The sequence below is a fragment of the Salvelinus alpinus genome, chromosome 26 (assembly GCF_045679555.1).
Source record: "Salvelinus alpinus chromosome 26, SLU_Salpinus.1, whole genome shotgun sequence".
NCBI classification, from domain to species: Eukaryota; Metazoa; Chordata; class Actinopteri; order Salmoniformes; family Salmonidae; genus Salvelinus; species Salvelinus alpinus.
In genome coordinates, this window is record NC_092111.1 from 1,763,279 (window position 1) to 1,786,735 (window position 23,457).

At 41.6% G+C, this 23,457-nt stretch overlaps 1 protein-coding gene and 1 pseudogene across 1 annotated transcript; both read left to right on the forward strand.

The window, feature by feature from the left end:
• Nucleotides 1-2,497: 2,497 nt before the first annotated feature.
• On the forward strand, nucleotides 2,498-3,657 carry LOC139554423 (protein S100-A13-like; annotated as a pseudogene).
• A 1,554-nt stretch (nucleotides 3,658-5,211) lies between these two features.
• Nucleotides 5,212-23,200, forward strand: LOC139554424 (uncharacterized). Its single transcript, XM_071367186.1, has 3 exons — nucleotides 5,212-5,361; nucleotides 15,046-15,176; nucleotides 19,278-23,200. The coding sequence occupies exons 2-3, from the start codon at nucleotides 15,057-15,059 to the stop codon at nucleotides 19,662-19,664; spliced, it is 507 nt and encodes a 168-aa protein (XP_071223287.1). The 5' UTR covers nucleotides 5,212-5,361; nucleotides 15,046-15,056; the 3' UTR covers nucleotides 19,665-23,200.
• The last annotated feature ends 257 nt before the right edge of the window (nucleotides 23,201-23,457 follow it).

A 23,457-nucleotide genomic window follows, 5' to 3' on the forward strand; every position in this document is an offset into this window, starting at 1 on the left:
TATAATTAGCTGAAATCGTTCTTGTCTTTTGGGACTCGGTCGTTACCTCCTTATGTCAGTTCATGTCATGTCTTCAATTCCAAGCCCTACATGTTGACAGTTGTGTGGAGTTGATTTGCATATAGTGTTTGGCACTTGTAATGTCGCAGTTCAAGATCAAAACAGGATAAGATTCACAGCAATGTGAACTCGATGCTCCCACAACAACTGATTGCTGAGCAGTCTCTCCTCTGTTGTCATCGTTAGGATCAGATCTAGTCGAACCGGTTCTGTATCGGCTCTGTTAGCTTCTGTTGTATCAGCTCTGCAAACATACAGTGCCGTGTAGGCGCTAGGCCCTTAGTGGTTGGTTTCTGTTTTTTTGCTAATTGTCTTACCATTTGAGTATAATGGTCGGTGAAAGCAGAACATTCTGGAACATTTTAATGAAAGCAGAAGGTGCCCTGCCAAGCCAGGACAGAGGCCCAGCTCTGCTGCCTCAATCGCTTTGGCACAAGCGGGAGTTCTTACTACTTATTCACACTGAGATCATGATTGTGGTGTCCTAACGTGTCAGGAATCGGTTCTAATATAGCTCAGTGTACTATGCTGAGTTAGACATATTGATAAGGAGTGCAAAAACAAATTGGCAATTTTGACCCATCTGAACTATTGTTTTTGACACATTTTGATCAATCAATGGTATTTTCAATAAGCACTGTTATTGGTTGCATTTTACTTTTTTATAGTTATTTTGATTACGGTGATGTAACCTGGAAAATATGATGTCTATATGAGATCGTTTTAACTGATGTTTTGTCACGCAATGCCATTTACCTTGAGTTCACGCCAGATTTCAAAGTCAAACTAAGTACGAGGTTATGACATTAGTACATATTAAAAGTAATGGTTGGGACTTTACAAGAGTTGAACCTGTACACATTTCTGGATGACTGTGTCCTTTGTTTTTATGTTTAGCTGTTGTCACACTCACTGTATCAATTACATTAGGCTTTCAGGTTTTCATAGCTTTTTTGTGTTTTTTTTAAAAGAAAGATAAGACTAGTCCCTAATTTTGCTTAGCATTTTAACATCAAACCAACACTAGATGTTCAAATGTCATAAGTCCTTTTAAAGTATATAATGTGAAAGAAATTGCTCAAGTTTATTTTGACGATTTTGTTTCTGCCAGCTATGTGCCTTTTTACAAGTCAATTTTCACACTTGGATTGACAGTGTTTGACAGACAACTAAATTGTTTTGCTTCTGTAAGCTTAAGAATTCAAACTATTTGTTAACTTGATTGGTTATGGTCCGGTAATTTTTTTGGTCTTTTGTCAAGAGAAAAAAATTTAGGGGGTTACACCTTTTTGTGAATTTAATTAGATCATATTTGAGATGTTTTTGGTTGAATTTAAAACCTGTAAATGTAAATTCATTGTTCAAGCTTTTTGACCAAAGAAGTCTAGCAACGATGTGGATAAATACTTAAAATAATAAAAAACTTGAGGTTATAAACAAACTGCATAAGATGAGGAAATTCTGTTTTTTTAATTCTCCAAAATGCACATGATTACATGTGTAACAATGTTATTTTACAATGGACATATCCTTTAGATAATTTAGGAGTCAGGACGGTTCCAGTTTAGCATTTAATGAAATTGAGTTAAGCCGAATGAGTAATCGAGTCTCAGCAGCCGTCTCTCTTAGTGGGTTTGTGTTGGACTTTTAAATTAAGATTACAATAAAAAAATCTTCATCTTGAAAGATAATGTATGTTTATTTTCCTTTGTCCCAAAGGCTTGTTCACACTGGCAGTTTGAAGCTTGCTACATAACTTTTGAGTGACGGGAAGCGCGAGCACCACCACTAATCAGCCTGCACCAATGCGCTCACACCTGTCGTTACTATGACAAATAGCATAGCCATATCAGCAAATGACTGCTGTCCGAACACGCATATATACGATTTGGTCACTTGTTAACTTGCTGTTTGGACAATCAGTATTCTGCAATGAATTTGATTAACAACTGGTTTGAGAATTTAGGCAGTGTGAACAAGGTTTAGGTGTACGTCACTTACGCTACTGGCGGAGGAGGGGGAAGTACATAAATGTGTGGAATGAATCTTTTGTTGTGTCCACATTACTAGACAAAGGTATTTGACACAGACTAATCCCTTGTAAGTAATAATGAAACTGTAAGAACCTCAAAGAAACATGCACATGACGACTTGTTCGTGTCCACACGTTAGCACTGTATTTGCGTCCCAAATGGCACCCTATTCCCTTTATAGTCCACTACTTTTGACCAGGGCCCTATACAAATTGCCTATACAGGAAATAGGGTGCCGTTGGGGACGTAACCTATGAGTGACTGAACCAATGAGACTGGACAGATCCTGACCAGATAAGCTGATTAGTAAAACTGTCAGTAATGATGGATGTTTTCTGACCAACACTTTAAACCCGCAGAGGCTGTCATACCTATCATTTTACATCCCCCAAACACCTGGTCAGGCAGAGGCTCTAATACTGGGCCTCCGCACTAGGCCTAGCTTCATAGTGAACAGGATGGAGACGACAAAGGAAAGAGTGGAGAGATGGGACGATTCTCCATACCCTGGCTGCTGCAACCAGACCATACCTCACCAGGTGGGATGAAATATGACTGGTTTTCCTTTAATACTGTTTTGTCTTTCCTCTCTCAATCTGATTTCATGTCGTTTTCTGGTTTTTCATGATTTAGTTGCTGACTTTATTTCAGTATCTCTACAATGGATAAAAATGTAACATGTATAGACTTTACAAGCAGACTTGTTTATTTCTCATGTATTTGCAGTCAACTCCATATTGAATCAATACAATGGACTCTGTCATCAACGTAGTTGTCTCCCAGTTCAAGACCTTTGCTGGGAATGATGGATCCTCAAACACCCTGAACAAAGAGTTCAGCAGCCTGGTGGTCTCTCAACTACCTGCTTTTGTCAAGGTAAATGGTCATAGGTAGTGCACTACATCGGGAATAGTGTACCATTTGGGATTTAGCCTTAGCCCTCTTTAGCACCCACTTAATACTTGGCATCCATTTCGCAATACATTATTATCTAGAGCAGTGAGTGAGTGGCTGAATGACAGCCTGATAACAAGCATCCTACATGTGAGTGATTGCAGGCCTAATCCTTGTCTGTGTAATTTCTATTGCTCTCGGATGAGCTTGCATACCCAAACACGCACGCACCCAAAGTAGTGCGCTATATAGGGAATAGGATGCTTTTTGGGACGCAGTCACTGATATTTGCTCTGCCATAAACCTTCCATTTTATTTAGCAAAATGACACTGCAACCAAAGTTTGTTGAACTCCGACTCAGTGCCAAATGATCTGCAGTATTCTTGACCATTAGATGGCAGAGGCGCCTTTCCATGCAACTCATTGCTAACCCAGTCTGGGCCTGAATGGGTCACTGTCCCCTCTTTCCTCTCTGATTGCCTGCAGAATACCAGCGATGCAGGCGCGATCGAGCAACCTGGGTTCGTTGGATGAAAACAACGACAGGGACTGACAGTTCTGGCAGCTGATTGGAAAACTTGCCAACAAGCAAGGGTGCTTTTAGCCAATAAAAAAGATGTGGGATTCCGTTGGATGTGTATCAATGTGCAATTAAATGATCCTCTATGTAGCTGTGTGGCAAGCATTTTATCTGAATTGATATGCACAATTCTTCAGTTGATCATTTTCTAAAGCAGGTGACCATTGTCTTAACTCTCCTTCTGTTTTCTGTCTATTTTTGGTTCACTGACATCCATTACTCAGAGACGGACTGGCCATGGGGCAATTCTGGAAAATGCCAGATTAGCTGGTCCATCTTTAGCTCAGTGGGCCTGTCTAAATGGTGGATTGGAGGCCTAGAGGGGGGGAAATGCCGGGGGGGAGATTTCTGGTCCCAGTCCGGCCCTGTCCACCACCCTTTTGTTCATCCTCTCATTTAGTGTGGGTGCATTACAACCTTTAATAGCATAATTGGATAGTAACAGTATACTGCTCCCACAATTACATGAGTTACAGCGATCCTGTTCCATAGGGGTTCATAATGCCTATACAAAGCTGCCTTTCCAATTGTTACACAGTGATGTAAGTGCAGTCTACATCCCTGCTGCTAACTACCATCTCTGTCTCCATTACCAGTCTACGTTTTATCCTAGGTCAACAACAATACATTGGATACAGGAAAGTTGCTTGACTGTCCATGCACTCTATTGTTTAATTACATGTACATTTTGTTTGTTTAGTGAATGGTCAAAAATAGTGCACTATATGGGGAATTAGATGTTTCCATTGCAATTTTGATACTGGACATACTGTGGACTTTACATCCTAATTAAACACAAGGTACCAGTGTGGGTGTGACGGCTGACAAATCACTGTCAGCACCGACAATGACAAACAGCGTTCCTTGGGGTGAGAGATTGGGCAGGACTAGACTTCTAAGTGGGATCAAAGGTTGTGTGTGTGAGAGAGAGCACATGCATTTCACTACAGTGGTCCTGGAGTGGTCTGGATATCCTCCTAAGGCAGTTACCACTTGCTTGACTTGAGTCTGGGTGTATGACAGGGGTAAAGATCACTACTGTGCACACATTAGCCTAATGCCTCAATCACACCCACAGTACATTCATTTCCAATGGAACGCTGCATTTGCCTTGCAGCATTTCGTTGCAGAGAAAAGTTCAGTACGTTCTGTGTGGTGCATATGTAGGATTTATCGAAAGTATGCTGTATGCGAAGGCGTGACAGAAATGGTAGCAGAGGATGAATGTTGAACTTTTGTTGCACACATATCCAGATGATGTTGCGTACCATTTTGTGTAATGACAGTGTTGGGGTGATCTAGGTGTAAGTCTAAACTTGTGTTAATTTCATAAAATGAAACTGGCAGTTAATTTTGGATATAAAGGGTTAAAAGCAACTCAACACTCAAATCTCTCCCTGTCTCATCTTCCCAGCCTTCTATTTATCCTAATATCCCTCATACTCGAATTATTGGCCTGTAACAATGCAAATCAGACGACATAAACTAGCACCACATGCCAAAGATAATAGAATAGAGAGAAAATAAGTTCCAAGGTTGATATACATTTTTACCCACTCATATAAAAGTTGTTTTACGTCTCTCTTCCACATTCCCCACTTTCGCACTCTCCCAGGTACACGCCCTTTGACTTGTCAGGGGAACAAGTTTAAGAAAAAAATAAATCACGGAAGAGATTCTGCAGCCCTAGTTTGGCACGTTTTGGGGGGTTTTCAAACAGAGGACATAGACGGGAAAATAAACACAAAATTGGGCACATTTGAACTGTTTGCTTGCCCTGTAGGAAGTATATGGTGAGTTACATATTTTGTTCATGCTTTATTGAAAAAGTTTTGCACTGTAAACGTGCTTAAATCATAACGCTTAATGCCACGTTTTAGATACACCCTTGCAGGAACTGTCTCGTGAAACGAATACGCTCTAAGGGACAGTGCCAATGACGAAGCTGTTGGAGACTTCAAGAAAGACTGTTTTTTTAAAGTAGCAAGATGCAGATAACGTTCGATTTTAAAGGGCAAAAAACGATTTAACTACATGTCAATAGTGCATTATTTATCATAAACGCATAGCCATTCTTGATCATTATTGATCAGTCATAGCGTGTGCACTCTCAACCCAAAAATAGCCGATAAATGTGCCTCTTTTGTAAAACGGATCGATCATCTAGCCTACCATGAGCAATATGAGCCTGTTTGGTTTGTACAACTGGCCTAAAATGTATTTACTATTTAAAGAACATATTAAACCTACACTGTAAATGGGTTACCAGGCAGCTCGATGGCAAGTCAAATTCTGTATTTCATATTACAGTACAGTACACCTACTGTAATATGGTATCAAAGCAAGCACTTTAATGACACATAGTACATGACTGTATTAAACTGTAAAAAAGTAAATTCTACTGTAATCGGAATGAATTAATGGATTAATTAAATTAGTTGAGGGGAAGGATTTGTATTTCACAGTATTTTACTGTAATTAAAGGTTTAATACTTGCTGCCACTCCAATCAACCTGGCCTCAGAGCATTTCGTATTGTTCTGTATGTAACGGATGTGAAATGGCTAGCTAGTTAGCGGGTACGCGCTAATAGCGATTCAATCAGTTACGTCACTTGCTCTGAAACCTAGAAGTAGTGTTTCCCCTTGCTCTGCAAGGGCCGCGGCTTTTGTGGAGCGATGGGTAACGACGCTTCGTGGGTAACTGTTGTTGATGTGTGCAGAGGGTCCCTGGTTCGCGCCCGGGTCGAGGGGGACGTACTACAGTTATACTGTTACATGTACATAAATGCGAGACACACCATTTAGTATGATATGTTACGGTGGTATCTATGGTATCTATTAATTGTGGATGTACATCACCCATTTTGTATTATATGTTACGAATTATAATACGTATTATATGTTGCCAATTCGCAAAACATACAATATAATACGAATTTGCAAAACGTATCAAATGTTACGAATTCTAGCTAGGTTGCTAGGTGGCTAACGTTAACTAGCTGGTTAATGTTAGCTAGGCTAGGGGTTAGGGTTAAGTTTAGGAGTTAGGTTAAAGGGTTATCTCAATAAACCTTTAACCTAACTCCTAAAGGTTTAGGGGAAGGGTTAGCTAAAAGGGTTAAGGTTGGTGGAAGGGTTAGCTAAAAGGGTTAAGATTAGAGTTAGGGGAAGGGTTATCTAACATGCTAAGTAGTTGCAAAGTATCTAAAAAGTAGTAAGTAATTGAAAGTTGCTAATTAACTAAAATGCTAAAGTTGTCTGTGACCTTTGGGTTGCTAGATGTTTGCGTTATACGCTCACTCTACCACCCTTGCGAGTTTGAATCTAATCACAGACAACTTTTTGCATTTTAGCTAAAGTATATAGCCACAACCTAACTTGTTCCTCTCTTAATATTTCATGCCACACGAGCGGTAGTATTGTCATTACTCAGAGCACGTACTGTATCACATTCGCCCATTTGGAAAGGCAACACTCAATCTACTTTGGGCTCTGGAGTGAAACGGAAAACCTCTGGGTGTCTATATTTAATTATTTGCTGAGTTGTTTTTTGGCCTTTGCTCGACATAATAGTTGGTGTGTGTCGGAACTGAGGTGGGGTCAGAGCTGTCCTTGTGACGTTGGCTAAGTAATAGAAGCCCTGTGTTCATTAGTTTGGAGATGAGGTTGACTGTCACTGACCCTGACTGTGAGAAGGCATAGCCAGGTTGCAGCCAGTCCACCAAGTAAATAATATATGTAAGAATAGGACAGAAATGGCAATGCAAGAATAGTGACTGTGGGTTTTGTTTGTAAAGAGTTTGAGGATTACAAGGGAATGACGGGTCATTGTGGTTCATGTAGGCCAACATCCGCGAAGGTGTGAACTCTGTTGCGTATGGATCGGTTAGGCCTACTTATCAATGTTTCTCCTTGGGTTTCACCTTTTCGTTGGGACCATATTTAGATTTAGCATGTCAATTCGTAGTGCAATTAAAAACAATCTAACTGTACAACTTTTTAAATTTCAATAATCAGAAAGAATATATGTTTATCCAAACAGCCTACTCTAATGCCTCAAGTCTATAAAAACCCAGAAAGTAGCTACTACATTCTCATTGGACTTTACCCTTATCAGTTGCCTCTTTTCAATCACATATATGGTAGGTCTATATATAACCACACAGTGGCACATCTCTTCGGTAATCGGTATCAATCAATGTAGGGTGTTAATGTAGATTTAGCAACAGTAAAGAGTGTTAGAACCACAGGGTCAGACTTAGTACCGGTTGCGGTTGACAGTAAGTCTTGGAGCTTGTCAGAGCGGACAATGAAAGTGTCGCTTTTAATATGCTGCCCTCGCTTTTTCTCGGCATAATTAGGCTAATATCCATGTTTCCTAATTGCCTGCAGCCTGTGGATGTGGTGATTGCACTAGGAGAAGGAGGGGTTGGAAGAAGGTGATGAGGGGGTGCTGAAGTGTGACATGTTTCTTTACGATGGCAGATTTATTTACCTTCTCAAAAGCCCCCTCGGATTTCCAAAGACAGATTTAACAAGCGAAAGTCTATTGTAAAAAGCTATAAGGTACACTGTAACAAGAAGCACATGGCTGAGCTCTTTAATCATCACTTCATTAAGTCAGGATTCCTATTTTACTCAGCCATGCCTCCTTGCCCGTCCAACATTTCCTCATCTCCCACCGCTTCTAATACGACTAGCCCCAACGCTTCTCCATCTTATTCCCCAGCCCCGCTACAAAGTTTCTCCCTGCAGGCGGTCACTGAGTCTGAGGTGCTAAAGGAGCTCCTTAAACTTGACCCCATTAAAACATCTTGGTCAGATGGCTTAGACCCTTCTTTAAGACCTCTAGAAGTGCAAGTGAAATTAAACACCAAATATTCAGTAATATACTGTAATGTGTAAACACTTAGGATCTAATCTGCTTGCACCAATCCCTTGTATCATTACACAGGACTTTCTTTGATACCGTATCTATATTACAGTAGGTGTACTGTAATATGAAATACAGATTTTCACTTGCCACCGAGCTGCCTGTAAACTACTGTCAAATTCACAGTAACCCCTTTACAGTGTATGCTTTTTCTTGGCAGATGTGTGTGTGTGTACTTTGTGTGCTACATTTAAATAAGTTGACAAACGAGTGAGGTTGGTCAAAAAGCGCTGGGGCAATCTAGCTTGGAGCAGAGTTGGCCTGTAAATTCCTATCATGTTTAACTGATCTCCACTGACAAAAATGTATGAAATTCCTGCATGGATGTGTCACTCACTGGCATGCATTGTATTTTGTGCTCAGTGTGAGGGAAATCTTACACTTATAGCTGTCTGTTGTGAGTAATAGGACACATATCACGCATATCTCATGCAATCAGTCCTACACTCATGGCCTATATTACATGCAGTACCAGTCAAAAGTTTGGAAACACCTACTCATTCCAGGGGTTTTCTTTATTTTGACTATTTTCTACATTGTAGAATAATACTGAAGACATCAAAACTATGAAATAAAACATGGAATCATATAGTAACCAAAAAAGTGATAAACAAATCTAAATATATTTTAGATTTTAGATTCTTCAAATTAGCCACCCTTTGCCTTGATGACAGCTTTGCACACTCTTGGCGTTCTCTCAACCAGCTTCATTAGGTAGTCACCTGGAATGTATTTCAATTAACAGGTGTGCCTTATTAAAAGTTCATTTGTGGAATTTCTTTCCTTAATGCGTTTGAGCCAATCAGTTGTGTTGTGGCAAGGTAGGGGTGGTATACAGAAGATAGCCCTATTTGGTAAAAGACCAAGTCCATATTATGGCAAGAACAGCTCAAAAAAGCTAAGAGCAACGACAGTCCATCATTGCTTTAAGACACGACGGTCAGTCAATCCAGAAAATTTCAAGAACTTTGAAAGTTTCTTCAAGTGCAGTCGCAAAAACCATCAAGCTATATGATGAAACTGGCTCTCATGAGGACCCCCACAGGAAAGGAAGACCCAGAGTTACCTCTGCTGCAGAGGATAAGTTCATTAGAGTTAACTGCACCTCAGATTGCAGCCCAAATAAATGCTTCACAGAGTTCAAGTAACAGACACATCTCAACAACTCTTCAGGCCTTCATGGTCGAATTGCTGCAAAGAAACCACTACTAAAGGACACCAATAAGAAGAGACTTGCTTCGACCAAGAAACACAAGCAATTTACATTAGACTGGTGGGAAATCTGCCCTTTGGTCTGATGAGTCCAAATTTGAAATATTTTCTTCCAACCACTGTGTCATTGTGAGACTCAGAGTAGGTGAACTGATGAATGCCGCATGTGTGGTTCCCACCTTGAAGTATGGAGGAGGAGGTGTGATGGTGTGGGGGTGCTTTTCCTGTGACACTGTCTGTAATTGCTGCAATCTGCAGCAATACGCCATCCCATCTGGTTTGCGCTTAGTGGACTATCATTTGTTTTTCAACAGGACAATGACCCAACACACCTCCAGGCTGTGTAAGGGCTACTTGACCAAGAAGGTGAGTGATAGAGTGCTGCCTCCACAATCACCTGACCTCAACTCAATTGAGATGGTTTGGGATGAGTTGGACTGCAGAGTGAAGGAAAAGCACCCAACAAGTGCTCAGCATATGTGGGAACTCCTTCAAGACTGTTGGAAAAGCATTCCAGGTGAAGCTGGTTGAGAGAATACCAAGCGTGTGCAAAGCTGTTGTCAAGGCAAAAGGTGGCCACTTTGAAGAATATTAAATATAAAATATATTTTGATTAGTTTAACACTTTTTTTGTTACTACATGATTCCATATGTGTTATTTCATAGTTTTGATGCTTTCACTATTATTCTACAATGTAGAAAATAGTAAAGATAAAGAAAAATCCTTGAATGAGTAGGTGTGTCCAAACTTTTGACTGGTACTGTACATACAACCGTATTACTCATATATAAACTCAGGGGCATACAGCACACACAAACACGCATGCACGCACACACACACACACATACACACACTAACATATTCACTATGTAAAATGTCTGTCCCTCACAAAATCTTGAAATGCCTTTTGAAATCACATGAGAGTGTGTGCTGTGCATACGGGTGTGAGTAGGCAACGGAGATAGAGAGAGAGATAAAAGAGACAGAGCGAGACAGATAAAGAATGAAAAAGAGAGATAGAGGAGGCGAGAGAGAGACATAAAGAAAGAGAGAGAGATCGCAAGAGAGAGCTTGAAAAAGGTTGAGAGCAGGCGGGTAATCCCTGAGGTAATCTGAAGCCCTGGCCGTGTGGTGGCTTCAGTAGATCAGATGACCTATCAAAGATCAGAACTTCCATTGTGCATCGCCGCTTGTCTCTCAGTCAGACTCTCTCTCACCTTCTTAGTTTATCGCGCATCGCCTGTCTGTCGCCTACCTACCCTATCCTACCAAGGAGTTCCAGACTCAACACCTGAAACGACAAGCCTTTGTATATCTCAAGGAGATTCACTGTTTCTTTTTCCACTGTGGTGCCTGTCTTTGTCTCCTTAAATTAGATTGTCACGAAAATAATTACAGTGCATTCAGAAAGTATTCAGACCCCTACCCTTTTTCCACATTTTGTTATGTTACAGCCTTATTCTAAAATATAAATAAAAAATGTTCCTCAATCTGCACACAATGCCCCATAATGGCAAAGCGAAAACAGGTTTTTAGAAATGTTTGCCATGTATTAAAAATTAAAAATTTGAAAATGAGATCAGGTGCATCCCGTTTCCATTGATCATCCTTGAGATGTTTCTACAACTTGATTGGAGTCCACCTGTGGTACATTCAATTGAGTCCACCTGTGGTAAATTCAATTGATTGGACATGATTTGGTCTATATAAGGTCCCACAATTGACAGTGCATGTCAGAGCAAAAACCAAACCATGATGTCGAAGGAATTGTCCGTAGAGCTCTTAGACATGATTGTGTCGAGACACAGATCTGGGGAAGGGTACCAAAAAATGTCTGCAGCGTTGAAGGTCCCCAAGATCACAGTGGCCTCCATCATTCTTAAATGGAAGAAGTTTGGAACCACCAAGCCTCTTCCTAGAGCTGGCCGCCCGGCCAAACTGAGAAATCGCGGGAGAAGTGCCTTGGTCAGGGAGGTGAACAAGAACCCGATGGTCACACTGACAGAGCTCCAGAGTTCCTCTGTGGATATGGGAGAACCTTCCAGAAGGACAACCATCTCTGCAGCCATCTCTGCAAACAAACAAGATTCTCTGGTCTGAATGTCAAGCATCACGTCTGGAGGAAACCTGGCATCCCTACGGTGAAGCATGGTGGTGGCAGCATCATGCTGTAGGGTTGTTTTCCAGTGGCAGAGACTGGGAGACTAGTCAGGATCGAGGGAAAGATGAACGGAGCAAGGTACAGAGAGATCCTTGATGAAAACCTGCTCCATATTGCTCAGGACCTCGGACTGGGGTGAAGGGCGAAGGTTTACCTTCCCTCAGGACAACGACCTTAAGCACACAGCCAAGACAATGCAGGACTGGCTTCGGGACAAGTCTCTGAATGTCCTTGAGTGGCCCAGCCAGAGCCTGGAATTGAACCCGATCAAACATTTCTGGAGAGACCTGAAAATAGCTGTGCCGCAACGCTCCCATCCAACCTGACAGATCTTGAGAGGATCTGGAGAGAAGAATGGGAGAAACTCCCTAAATGCAGGTGTGCCAAGCTTATAGCGTCATACCCAAGAAGACTCAAGGCTGTAATCGCTGCCAAAGGTGCTTCCACAAAGTACTGAGTAAAAACTTATGTAAATGTGATATTTCTGTTTTTTGTAACATAAAATTGTCCTTATGGGGTATTGTGTGTAGATTGATAAGGGGAAAAAACGATTTAATCCATTGTAGAATAAGGCTGTAACGTAACAAAATGTGGAAAAAGTCAAGGGGAATACTTTCCGAATGCACTGGATGAAACTTAAATCCATTTTACCTAATTTCTACCAGCATGTTAAATGTAAAACCAGAGGGGGAAAAAACTCTAGACCACCTTTACTCCACACAGAGACGCGTACAAAGCTCTCCCTCACCCTCCATTTGGCAAATCTGACCATAATTCTATCCTCCTGATTCCTGCTTAACAAGCAAAAAAGACAACAGGAAGCACCAGTGATTCGGTCAACAAAAAAGTGGTCAGATGAAGCAGATGCTAAGCTACAGGACTGTTTTGCTAGCACAGACTGGAATATGTTCCGGGATTCTTCCGATGGCATTGAGGAGTACACCACATCAGTCACTGGCTTCGTCAATAATTGCATCGATGACGTCGGCCCTACAGTGACATACCCCAACCAGAAGCCATGGATTACAGTCAACATCCGCACTGAGCTAAAGGGTAGAGCTGCCGCTTTCAAGGAGCGGGACTCTAACACGGACGCTTTCAAGAAATCCCGCTATGCCCTCCGACGAACCGTCAAAGCGTCAATACAGGACTAAGATCGAATCGTGCTACAACGGCTCCGACGCTCATCGGATGTGGAAGGGCTTGCAAACTATTACAGACTACAAAGAGATGCACAACCGAGAGCTTCCCAGTGACATGAGCCTACCAGACGAGCTAAATTACTTCTTTGCTTGCTTCAAGGCGAGTAACACTGAAGCATGCATGAGGGCATCAGCTGTTCCGGATGACTGTGTGATCACGCTCTCCGCAGCCAATGTGAGTAAGACCTTTAAACAGGTCAGCATTCACAAGGCCGCAGGGCCAGATGGATTACCAGGACGTGTACTCTGAGCATGCTCTGACCAACTGGTAAGTGTCTTCACTGACATTTTCAACCTCTCCCTGTCTGAGTCTGTAATACCAACATGTTTCAAGCAGACTAACATAGTCCCTGTGCACAACAACACTAAGGTAACCTGCCTAAATGACTACCGATCCGTAGCACTCACGTCTGTAGCCATGAAATGCTTTGAAAGGCTGGTCATGGCTCACATCAACACCATTATCCCAGAAACCCTAGACCCTCTCCAATTTGCATACCGCCCCAACAGGTCCACAGATGATGCAATCTCTATTGCACTCCACACTGCCCTTTCACACCTGGACAAAAGGAACACCTATGTGAGAATGCTAATCATTGACTACAGCTCAGCGTTCAACACCATAGTGCCCTCAAAACTCATTACTAACCTAAGGACCCTGAGACTAAACACCTCCCTCTGCAACTGGATCCTGAACTTCCTGACGGACCGCCCCCAGCTGGTAAGGGTAGGTATTAACACATCCGCCATGCTGATCCTCAACACGGGGGCCTCTTAGGGGTGCGTGCTCAGTCCCCTCCTGTACTCCCTGTTCACTCATGACTGCACTGCCAGGCACGACTCCAACACCGTTGTTAAGTTTGCAGATTAAACAACAGTGGTAGGCCTGATCACCGACAACGACTAGACAGCCTATAGGGAGGAGGTCTGAGACGTGACCGTGTGGTGCCAGGACAATAAACTCTCTCTCAACGTGATCAAGACAAAGGAGATGATTGTGGACTACAGGAAAATGAGGACCGTGCATACCCCCATTCTCATCGACGGGGCTGTAGTGGGGCAGGTTGAGAGCTTCAAGTTCCTTAGTGTGCACATCACTAACAAACAAACATGGTTCAAACACACCAAGACAGTTGTGAAGAGGGCACAACAAAACCTATTCCCCCTCAGGAGACTGAAAAGATTTGGCATGGGTCATCAGATCCTCAAAAGGTTCTATAGCTGCACCATCGAGAGCATCCTGACGGGTTGCATCACTGCCTGGTAAGGCAACTGCTCGGTCTCTGACCGCAAGGCACTACAGTATGGCCCAGTACATCACTGTGGCCAAGCTTCCTGCCATCCAGGACCTCTATACCAGGCGGTGTCAGAGTAAGGCCATAAAAATTGTCAAAGACTCCAGCCACCCTAGTCATAGGCTGTTCTCTCTGCTACCGCACGGCAAGCGGTACCGGAGCTCCAAGTCTAGGTCCAAGAGGCTTCTAAACAGCTTCTACCCCCAAGCCATAAGACTACTGAACATCTAATCAAATAGCTACCCAGACTATTTGCATTGCCCCCTCCCTCCTCTCCTCCCTCTTTTACGCTGCTGCTACTCTCTGGTATTATCTATGCATAGTCACTTTAATAACTCTACCTACATGTACATATTACCTCGATTACCACGACTAACCGGTTCCCCCGCACATTGACTCTGTACCAGTACCCCGTGTATATAGCCTCGCTGTTGTTATTTTACTGCTGCTCTTTAATTATTTCTTACATTTATTTCTTACAACTGTATTGTTGGTTAAGGGCTTGTAAGTGAGCACTTCACTAAGGTATTCAGCACATGTGACGAATAAAATTCTCTCTCTCTCTCTCTCTCTCTCTCTCTCTCTCTCTCTCTCTCTCTCTCTCTCTCTCTCTCTCTCAACCACCTTGTCAAAAAAAAACTTATCACACCCTACCCTTCTTTCTCTGGGCAGAGAGAGCAGTCATGGAGTCGGCCATTCAGACTGTAGTTGGTGTCTTCCTGAAGTCTGCCAAGGGGAAGGAGAGTTTGGGAGGGAATGACTTCCAGAAGCTGGTGAAGAGCCAACTCCACAACATCATGATGGTCAGTTAGACAGCAGCCTCCACCAGCTATAAATACTACACCTTTCTGAACCTTTTGACTGAGCTATATTTGTTAAGCTTAATATCACTTTATTCGTCAATTGTATGTCTGCTTTATCCTAACGCTTCCGAAATACACACATACACTGGTGTTCCGAAATGATTGTCACCCTTGATAAAGAGGACCAATAATAACTATATAAAATAAGTAATTCAAATGCTGAGCTATATTATTATATGCTGAGCTATATTATTTATACTAATTAAATTGCTCAGAGAAAGAGATTTTGTTTAACAAGTAATAAAATGTTTTCTCAAAAAGGTAGGGGTCAAAATTATTGACACCTCCTACAGATTCTTATGAATAAAGTAGTCAAATGTTTAGTATTTGGTCCCATATTCCAATGACCACATCAAGCTTGTGACTCTTCTTGCAACCAATAAAATGTTATATACACTACCGTTCAAAAGTTTGGGGTCACTTAGAAATGTCCTTGTTTTCCATGAAAACATAAATGAATAGGAAATATAGTCAAGACGTTGACAAAGTTATAAATAATGATTTTTAATTGAAATAATAATTGTGTCCTTCAAACTTTGCTTTCGTCAAAGAATCCTCCATTTGCAGCAATACAGCTTTGTAGTCCTTTGGCATTCCAGTTTGTTGAGGTAATCTGAAGAGATTTCACCCCATGCTTCCTGAAGCACCTTCCACAAGTTGGATTGGCTTTATGGGCACTTCTTACGTACCATACGGTCAAGCTGCTCCCATAACAGCTCAATAGGATTGAGATCCGGTGACTGCTGGGCACTCCATTATAGACAGAATACAGAATGTTCTTAACTGACTTGCCTAGTTAAATAAAGGTTAAAATTAGTTTGGAGCTGTGCTTTGGGTCATTGTCCTGTGGTAGGAGGAAATTGGCTCCAATTAAGCGCTGTCCACAGGGTATATCATGGTGTTGCAAAATGGAGTGATAGCCTTCCTTCTTCAAGATCCCTTTTACCCTGTACAAATCTCCTACTTTACCACCACCAAAGCACCCCCAGACCATCACATTGCCTCCACCATGCTTGACAGATGGCGTCAAGCACTCCTCCAGCATCTTTTCATTTTTTCTGCGTCTCATGAATGTTATTCTTTGTGATCCGAACACCTCAAACTTAGATTCGTCTGTCCATAACACTTTTTTCCTATCTTCCTCTGTCCAGTGTCTGTGTTCTTTTGCCCATCTTAATCTTTTATTTTTATTGGCCAGTCTGAGATATAGCTTTTTCTTTGCAACTTTGCCAAGAACAAGTCCTCACTGTTGACGTTGAGACTGGTGTTTGCGGGTACTATTTAATAAAGCTGCCAGTTGAGGACTTGTGAGGCGTCTGTTTCTCAAACTAGACACTCTAATGTACTTGTCTTCTTGCTCAGTTGTGCACAGGGGCCTCCCACACCTCTTTCTATTCTCGTTAGAGACAGTTTGCGCTGTTCTGTGAAGGGAGTAGTACACAGCGTTGTACGAGATCTTCAGTTTCATGGCAATTTCTCGCATGGAATAGCCTTCATTTCTCAGAACAAGAATAGACTGACGAGTTTCAGAAGAAGGATCTTTGTTTCTGGCCATTTTGAGCCTGTAATCGAACCCACAAATGCTGATGCTCCAGATACTCAACTAGTCTAAAGAAGGCCAGTTTTATTGCTTCTTTAAACAGCACAACAGTTTTCAGCTGTGCTAACATAATTGCAAAAGGGCTTTCTAATGATCAATTAGCCTTTTAAAATGATAATCTTGGATTAGCTAACAGAACGTGCCATTGGAACACAAGAGTGATGGTTGCTGATAATGGGCCTCTGTACGCCTATGTAGATATTCCATGAAAAATCTGCAGTTTCCAGCTACAATAGTCATTTACAACATAAACAATGTCTACATTGTATTTCTGATCAATCTGATGTTATTTTAATGGACAAAAAAATGGGTATTTCCTTTCTTTTCTTTCTTTTTTTTTTATTCAAAAATAAGAACATTTCTAAGTGACGTCAAACTTTTGAACAGTAGTGTGTCTGTGTGTATGTATGTATAATATATATATATATATAGTTGAAGTCGGAAGTTTACATACACTTAGGTTGCAGTCATTAAACCTAGTTTTTCAACCACTCCACAAATTTCTAGTTAGCACGTAATTTTTCCAAAAGATTTTTACATACAGATTATTTCACTTATAATTCACTGTATCACATTTCCAGTGGGTCAGAAGTTTACATACATTAAGTTGACTGTGTCTTTAAACAGCTTGGAAAATTCCAGGAACTGATGTCATGGCTCTAGAAGCTTCTGATAGGCTAATTGACATAATTTGAGTCAATTGGAGGTGTACCTGTGGATGTATTTCAAGGTCTACCTTCAAACTCAGTGCCTCTTTGCTTGACATCATGGGAAAATCAAAAGAAATCAGCCAAGACTTCAGAAAAAAAATTGTAGACCTCCACAAGTCTGGTTCATCCTCGGTAACAATTTCTATATGCCGGATGGTACTGAATTTTTACTAGGATTAAATGTCAGGAATTGTGAGTTAGGATCACCACTTTATTTTAAGAATGTGAAATGTCAGAATAATAGCAGAGAGAATGATTTATTTAAGCTTTTATTTATTTCATCACATTCCCAGTGGGTCAGAAGTTTACATACACTCAATTAGTATTTGGTAGCATTGCCTTTAAATTGTTTAACTTGGGTCAAACGTTTCGGGTAGCCTTCCACAAGCTTCCCACAATAAGTTGGGTGAATTTTGGCCCATTCCTCCTGACCGAGCTGGTGTAACTGATTCAGGTTTGTAGGCCTCCTTGCTCGCATACGCTTTTTCAGTTCTGCCCACAAATTTTCTATAGGATTGAGGTCAGGGCTTTGTGATGGCCACTCCAATACCTTGACTTTGTTGTCCTTAAGCCATTTTGCCACAACTTTGGAAGTATGCTTGGGGTCATTGTCCATTTGGAAGACCGATTTGCGACCAAGCTTTAACTTCCTGACTGTTGTCTTGAGATGTTGCTTCAATATATCCACATCATTTTCCTGCCTCATGATGCCATCTATTTTGTGAAGTGCACCAGTCCCTCTTGCAGCAAAGCACCCCCACAACATGATGTACCCGCACTGGAATTGTGATACAGTGAATTATAAGTGAAATAATCTGTCTGTAAACAATTGTTGGAAAAATGACTTGTGTCATGCACAAGCTAGATATCCTAACTGACTTGCCAAACTATAGTTTTTGTTGTTGAGTTGTTGAAAAACGAGTTTTAATGACTCCAACCTAAGTGTATGTAAACTTCCGACTTCAACTGTACATCTAAGTAAGGAATGGATTAAGAATATATATACATATATGTCAGAGCAGCATTGGACTAAGATACAGTGGCAGGGTATAGAGTACACTATATACATATGAAATGGGTGATGCAATTTTTACACACAATTAAAGTGTCTAAGATACCGTCGAATAGTATTTTGTACAGTTCAGTTTATACATATGAGATCAGTAATGCAAGATACTTATTAAAGTGGGTAGTGTTTCATTTCCTTAAAATTGCCAGTGATTCCTAATCTATGTCTGTAGGCAGCAGCCTCTGATGTGCTGGAGATGGTTGTTTAACAGTCAGAGGTGTAGTCTAGAATACAATACAGTTTATACATTTGAAATGGGTGATGCAATATGTAAACACAATTTAAAAGTGACTAAGATACCGTAGAATAGTGTGGAGTGCAGTTTATACATATGAGACGGAAACATTGTTAAAGTGGCTAGTGATCCATTTCTAAAAGTGTCCAGTGATTCCTAATCTATGTCTATAGGCAGCTGCCTCTGATGTGCTAGTGATGGCTGTTTAGCAGTCTGATGACCTTGAGACTAACATATAAAATAGGGTGGGTTGCACCTAAAATGAATCAATTCTGAAACTGGGTTAAATCAAGGTATGTCTATTAATCATGCTGCACAAAACAATACTGCACCTTGTGATGTAAGGGGTCAGTTACTACTGAGGTCACCTCTGCTGGCGTCGCCTCTGAGTCATGTCTGCCCGTCTCTGTATCTACTCTGCACCCAGGACACGGACAGCTCCGAGGCGGTGAAGAATATGCGACAGGGCCTGGACTCCAACCAGGACGGTAAAGTCAACTTCGAGGAGTACATGAACCTGGTGGGCTACCTGGCAACCTCCCTGAGTGTGCAATGCACCGCCGCCGTGGAGACGCCAGCCGAGAGCGCTGCCACCGCACCGGAGATCGGGAGTACGCCAGCAGACGTAGAGGAAGAGAAGGCAGAAGCGGAGGCACAGCCAGAGGAGGCATTGGCAGAGCCAGAGGCAGCCACAGCTGTAGAGGAAGAGAAGGTTGAAGTGGTAGAAAAGGTGGAAGAGGTGGAAAAGGTGGAAGAGGTGGAAAAGGTGGAGGAGCCAGCAGCAGCCGGGGAGAAGATAGAGGAGGCGTCATAGGAGTTTACCACAGGTCCTGTCCAGACATTACAATACACACCAACACCAAACTGATATACACCACACTACCCTAATACACACTACAGTACACTATACAACCCACCCTTCAAACAGGTGTGCTGCAATAATACCACACAACATTACAGTATATGTTGGAACCCCACAATAACACATTTATTTTCATACACACATACATACACCCAGTATTTGGTCCTAAAATACACTAGTACACACTGCAACATACTATAAACCCCAATCCATACTTTCTTGATATACAGTATACTTAGTATTACTAACATGCATTACACTATAATTACTTACATTACAGCAGTACATGCCATTATATGTTGACATACTTCCAACTATATAGCACACTATAGCTCATTATATGGATATTTAATACATTCTGCCATTCATTGACATGTGACATTTTGACACACTCTCTGAAATGTTGTCACATCTCCACACATGGAGAACTCAATGACCTTGACATACACTGACACACATGCCACTCTGTGTGTCATTGTATGATGCAATACTAAATGTAGTTATATTTCGCATTCCTTCTCTCCCTTTGCATATCTACAATGACGTAATGCAAAACTATACTACAGTACATTCCACAATGTACAGTCAAGTCAGGCCATCTCAACTCGTTCTTCTGAGAAGGTTGCTCGGCTTAATGGCTTTGCATTGATGCAAGTAAGCACTGATGCATGGATGCATGACATATTCTACACAGCAAATTCTCTAGTGTTAAATCAACACTGACAGTGTTACATTTAACACTGGTCCAGTGTCTATACGGTCCACACTTGTTGGTGTTGAATTAACACACTGCTTAGTGTAAAGCCTTATCTGCATATTTCCCAGAGTGCCTTACCTTTCAAGTGAAGTGCAGAATTACCACCCATGACTGTAATTTGTTAGTGACAGAAACATGGTTGTTGCATCCATCAGTTTTAAGTCCTGTGGCCTTCACCAAGTTAGATCCTAAGTGAATATGTTCTCATTAAAATGTAATTATTTAACACAATACAACATGTATTTCATAAGGCCTTAGTTTTACCCTAATACAGTAACCTGAAACTCATGGTTTACAGGCCACATCAGGCCACAAAATCCTAAACATTTGGGATTTTTATTCACCCGCAACTTTCATTCAGATTGACTGCCGGGTTGAGAAGATTAAGATATGAGACTACCTAAACCATTTTTTTAAATTCCTTTTTCTCCCCAATTTCGTGCTATCCAATTGGTAGTTACAATCTTGTCCCATCGCTGCAACTCCCGTACGGACTCGGGAGAGGCGAAGGTCGAGAGCCATGTGTCCTCCAAAACACAACCCAGCCAAGCTGCACTGCTTCTTGACACAATTCCCACTCAACCCGGAAGCCAGCCACACCAATGTGTCAGAGGAAATGCCGTACACCTGGCAACTGTGTCAGTGTGCACTGCGCCCAGCCCACCACAGGAGTCACTAGTGCACAATGGGACAAATGGCCAAACCAATTGTGCACCGCCCCATGGGTCTCCCAGTCACATCAGCTGCGACAGAGCCTGGACTTGAACCAGGATCTCTAGTGATGCAGTGCCTTAGACCACTGTGCCACTCGGGAGACCCTACCTAAACCATCTTAATTAACTGGAACAACCATTTCAGCAACAGGTGCGAGAGTCCAAAGTAACAGATTGGATTACATGCAAAAAACATATACAGTACCAGTCAAAAGTTTGAACACACCTACTCATTCAAGGGTTTTTCTTGATTTGTACTATTTTCTACATTGTTGAATAATAGTGAAGATATCAAAACTATGAAATAACACATATGGAATCATGTAGTAACCAAAAAAGTGTTAAACAAATCAAAATATATGTTATATTTTAGATTCTTCAAAGTAGCCACTCTTGGCCTTGATGACAGTTTTAGACACTCTTGACATTCTCTCAACCAGCTTCATGAGGTAGTCACCTGGAATGCTTTTCCAACAGTCTTGAAGGAGTCCCAACATATGCTGAGCACTTGTTGGCTGATTTTCCTTCACTCTGCGGTCCAACTCATCCCAAACCATCTCAATTGGGTTGAGGTCAGGGGATTGTGGAGGCCAGGTCATCTGATGCAGCACTCATCACTCTCTTCCTTGGTAAAATAGCCCTTACACAGCCTGTTGAAAAACAAATGATAGTCCCACTAAGCACAAACTAGATGGGATGGCGTATCGCTGCAGAATGCTGTGGTAGCCATGCTGGTTCAGTGTGCCTTGAATTCTAAATAAATCACTGACAGTGTCACCAGAAAAGCACCATCACAACTCCTCCTCCATGCTTCACGGTGGGAACCACACATACAGAGATCATCAGTTAACCTACTCTGCGTCTCACAATGACACGGTGGTTGGAACCAAAAATCTCAAATTTGGACTAATCCGACCAAAGGACAGATTTCCACCGATCTAATGTCCATTGCTCATGTTTCTTGGCCCAAGCAAGTCTCTTCTTATTATTGGTGTCCTTTAGTAGTGGTTTCTTTGCAGCAATTCGACCATGAAGGCCTGATTCACAGTCTCCTCTGAACAGTTGATGTTGAGATGTGTCTGTTACTTGAACTCTGTGAAGTATTTATTTGGGCTGCAATCTGAGGTGCAGTTAACTCTAATGCACTTATCCTCTGCAGCAGAGGTAACTCTGGGTCTTCCTTTCCTGTAGCGGTCCTCATGAGAGCCAGTTTCATCATATAGCTTGATGGTTTTGCAACTGCACTTGAATAAACTCAAAGTTCTTGACATTTTCTGGAATGACTGACCTTCATGTCTTAAAGTAATGATGGACTGTCCTTTCTCTTTGCTTATTTGAGCTGTTCTTGCCATAATATAGATTGGTCTTTTACCAAATAGGGCTATCTTCTGTATACCACCCCTACCTTGTCACAACACAAATTATTTGCTCAAACGCATTAAGAAAGAAAGAAATTCCACATATTGACTTTTAACAAGGCACACCTGTTAATTGAAATGCATTCCAGGTGACTACCTCATGAAGCTGGCTGAGAGAATACCAACTGTGCAAAGCTGGTTGCTACTTTGAAGAATCTCAAATATAAAATAGATTTTAATTTGTTTAAAACTTTTTTGTTTACTACGTGATTTCATATGTGTTATTTCAAATTAAAAATAGTAAAATCTAGAAAAACCCTTGAATGAGTAGGTGTGTCCAAACTTTTTACTGGTACTGTTTATTGAAAAAAAATCTAAAACTCTACCTGCAATAGAACATGCTGGGAAATATGATAATGATGTGCTTGGTTTCGGTTTAACACTGGTTATTAAAACCAACACTGGGATTCTTTTACACCAATGAGTGTTGCTATATCATTTACAGAGTGAATATGTAAGCTCTCTCTCTGTCTCTGTCTCTGTCTCTGTCTCTGTCTCTCTCTCTCTCTCTCTCTCTCTCTTTCATTGCAACTCTGTCATTAAATGAAGCTCTGGCATGTCATGACAATAAACAAATTGTGTTGCTGGGGTTCTTACTTAGTTCAGACTAGTCTTTCTCTGTCTTTTCTTTGTCCATCTCATTTTCTGGAAGATCCAAGCAGGGTAGCATCTAGAGTTTATGGACTCCTCTCCGCTACTAGCTAGCCAATAGCCATGGATTTGGAGCTGGAAGATCAGGTGTGGTGTGTCCTAATAATGGCCTTCTAGTAAATAATTAAGGGGCCCAGGATGGAATTAACACCAGGGGACCCTTGTGGCCCCAAGGGAGCCCGAAATAGCCCTCAAGCAGCAGGCCA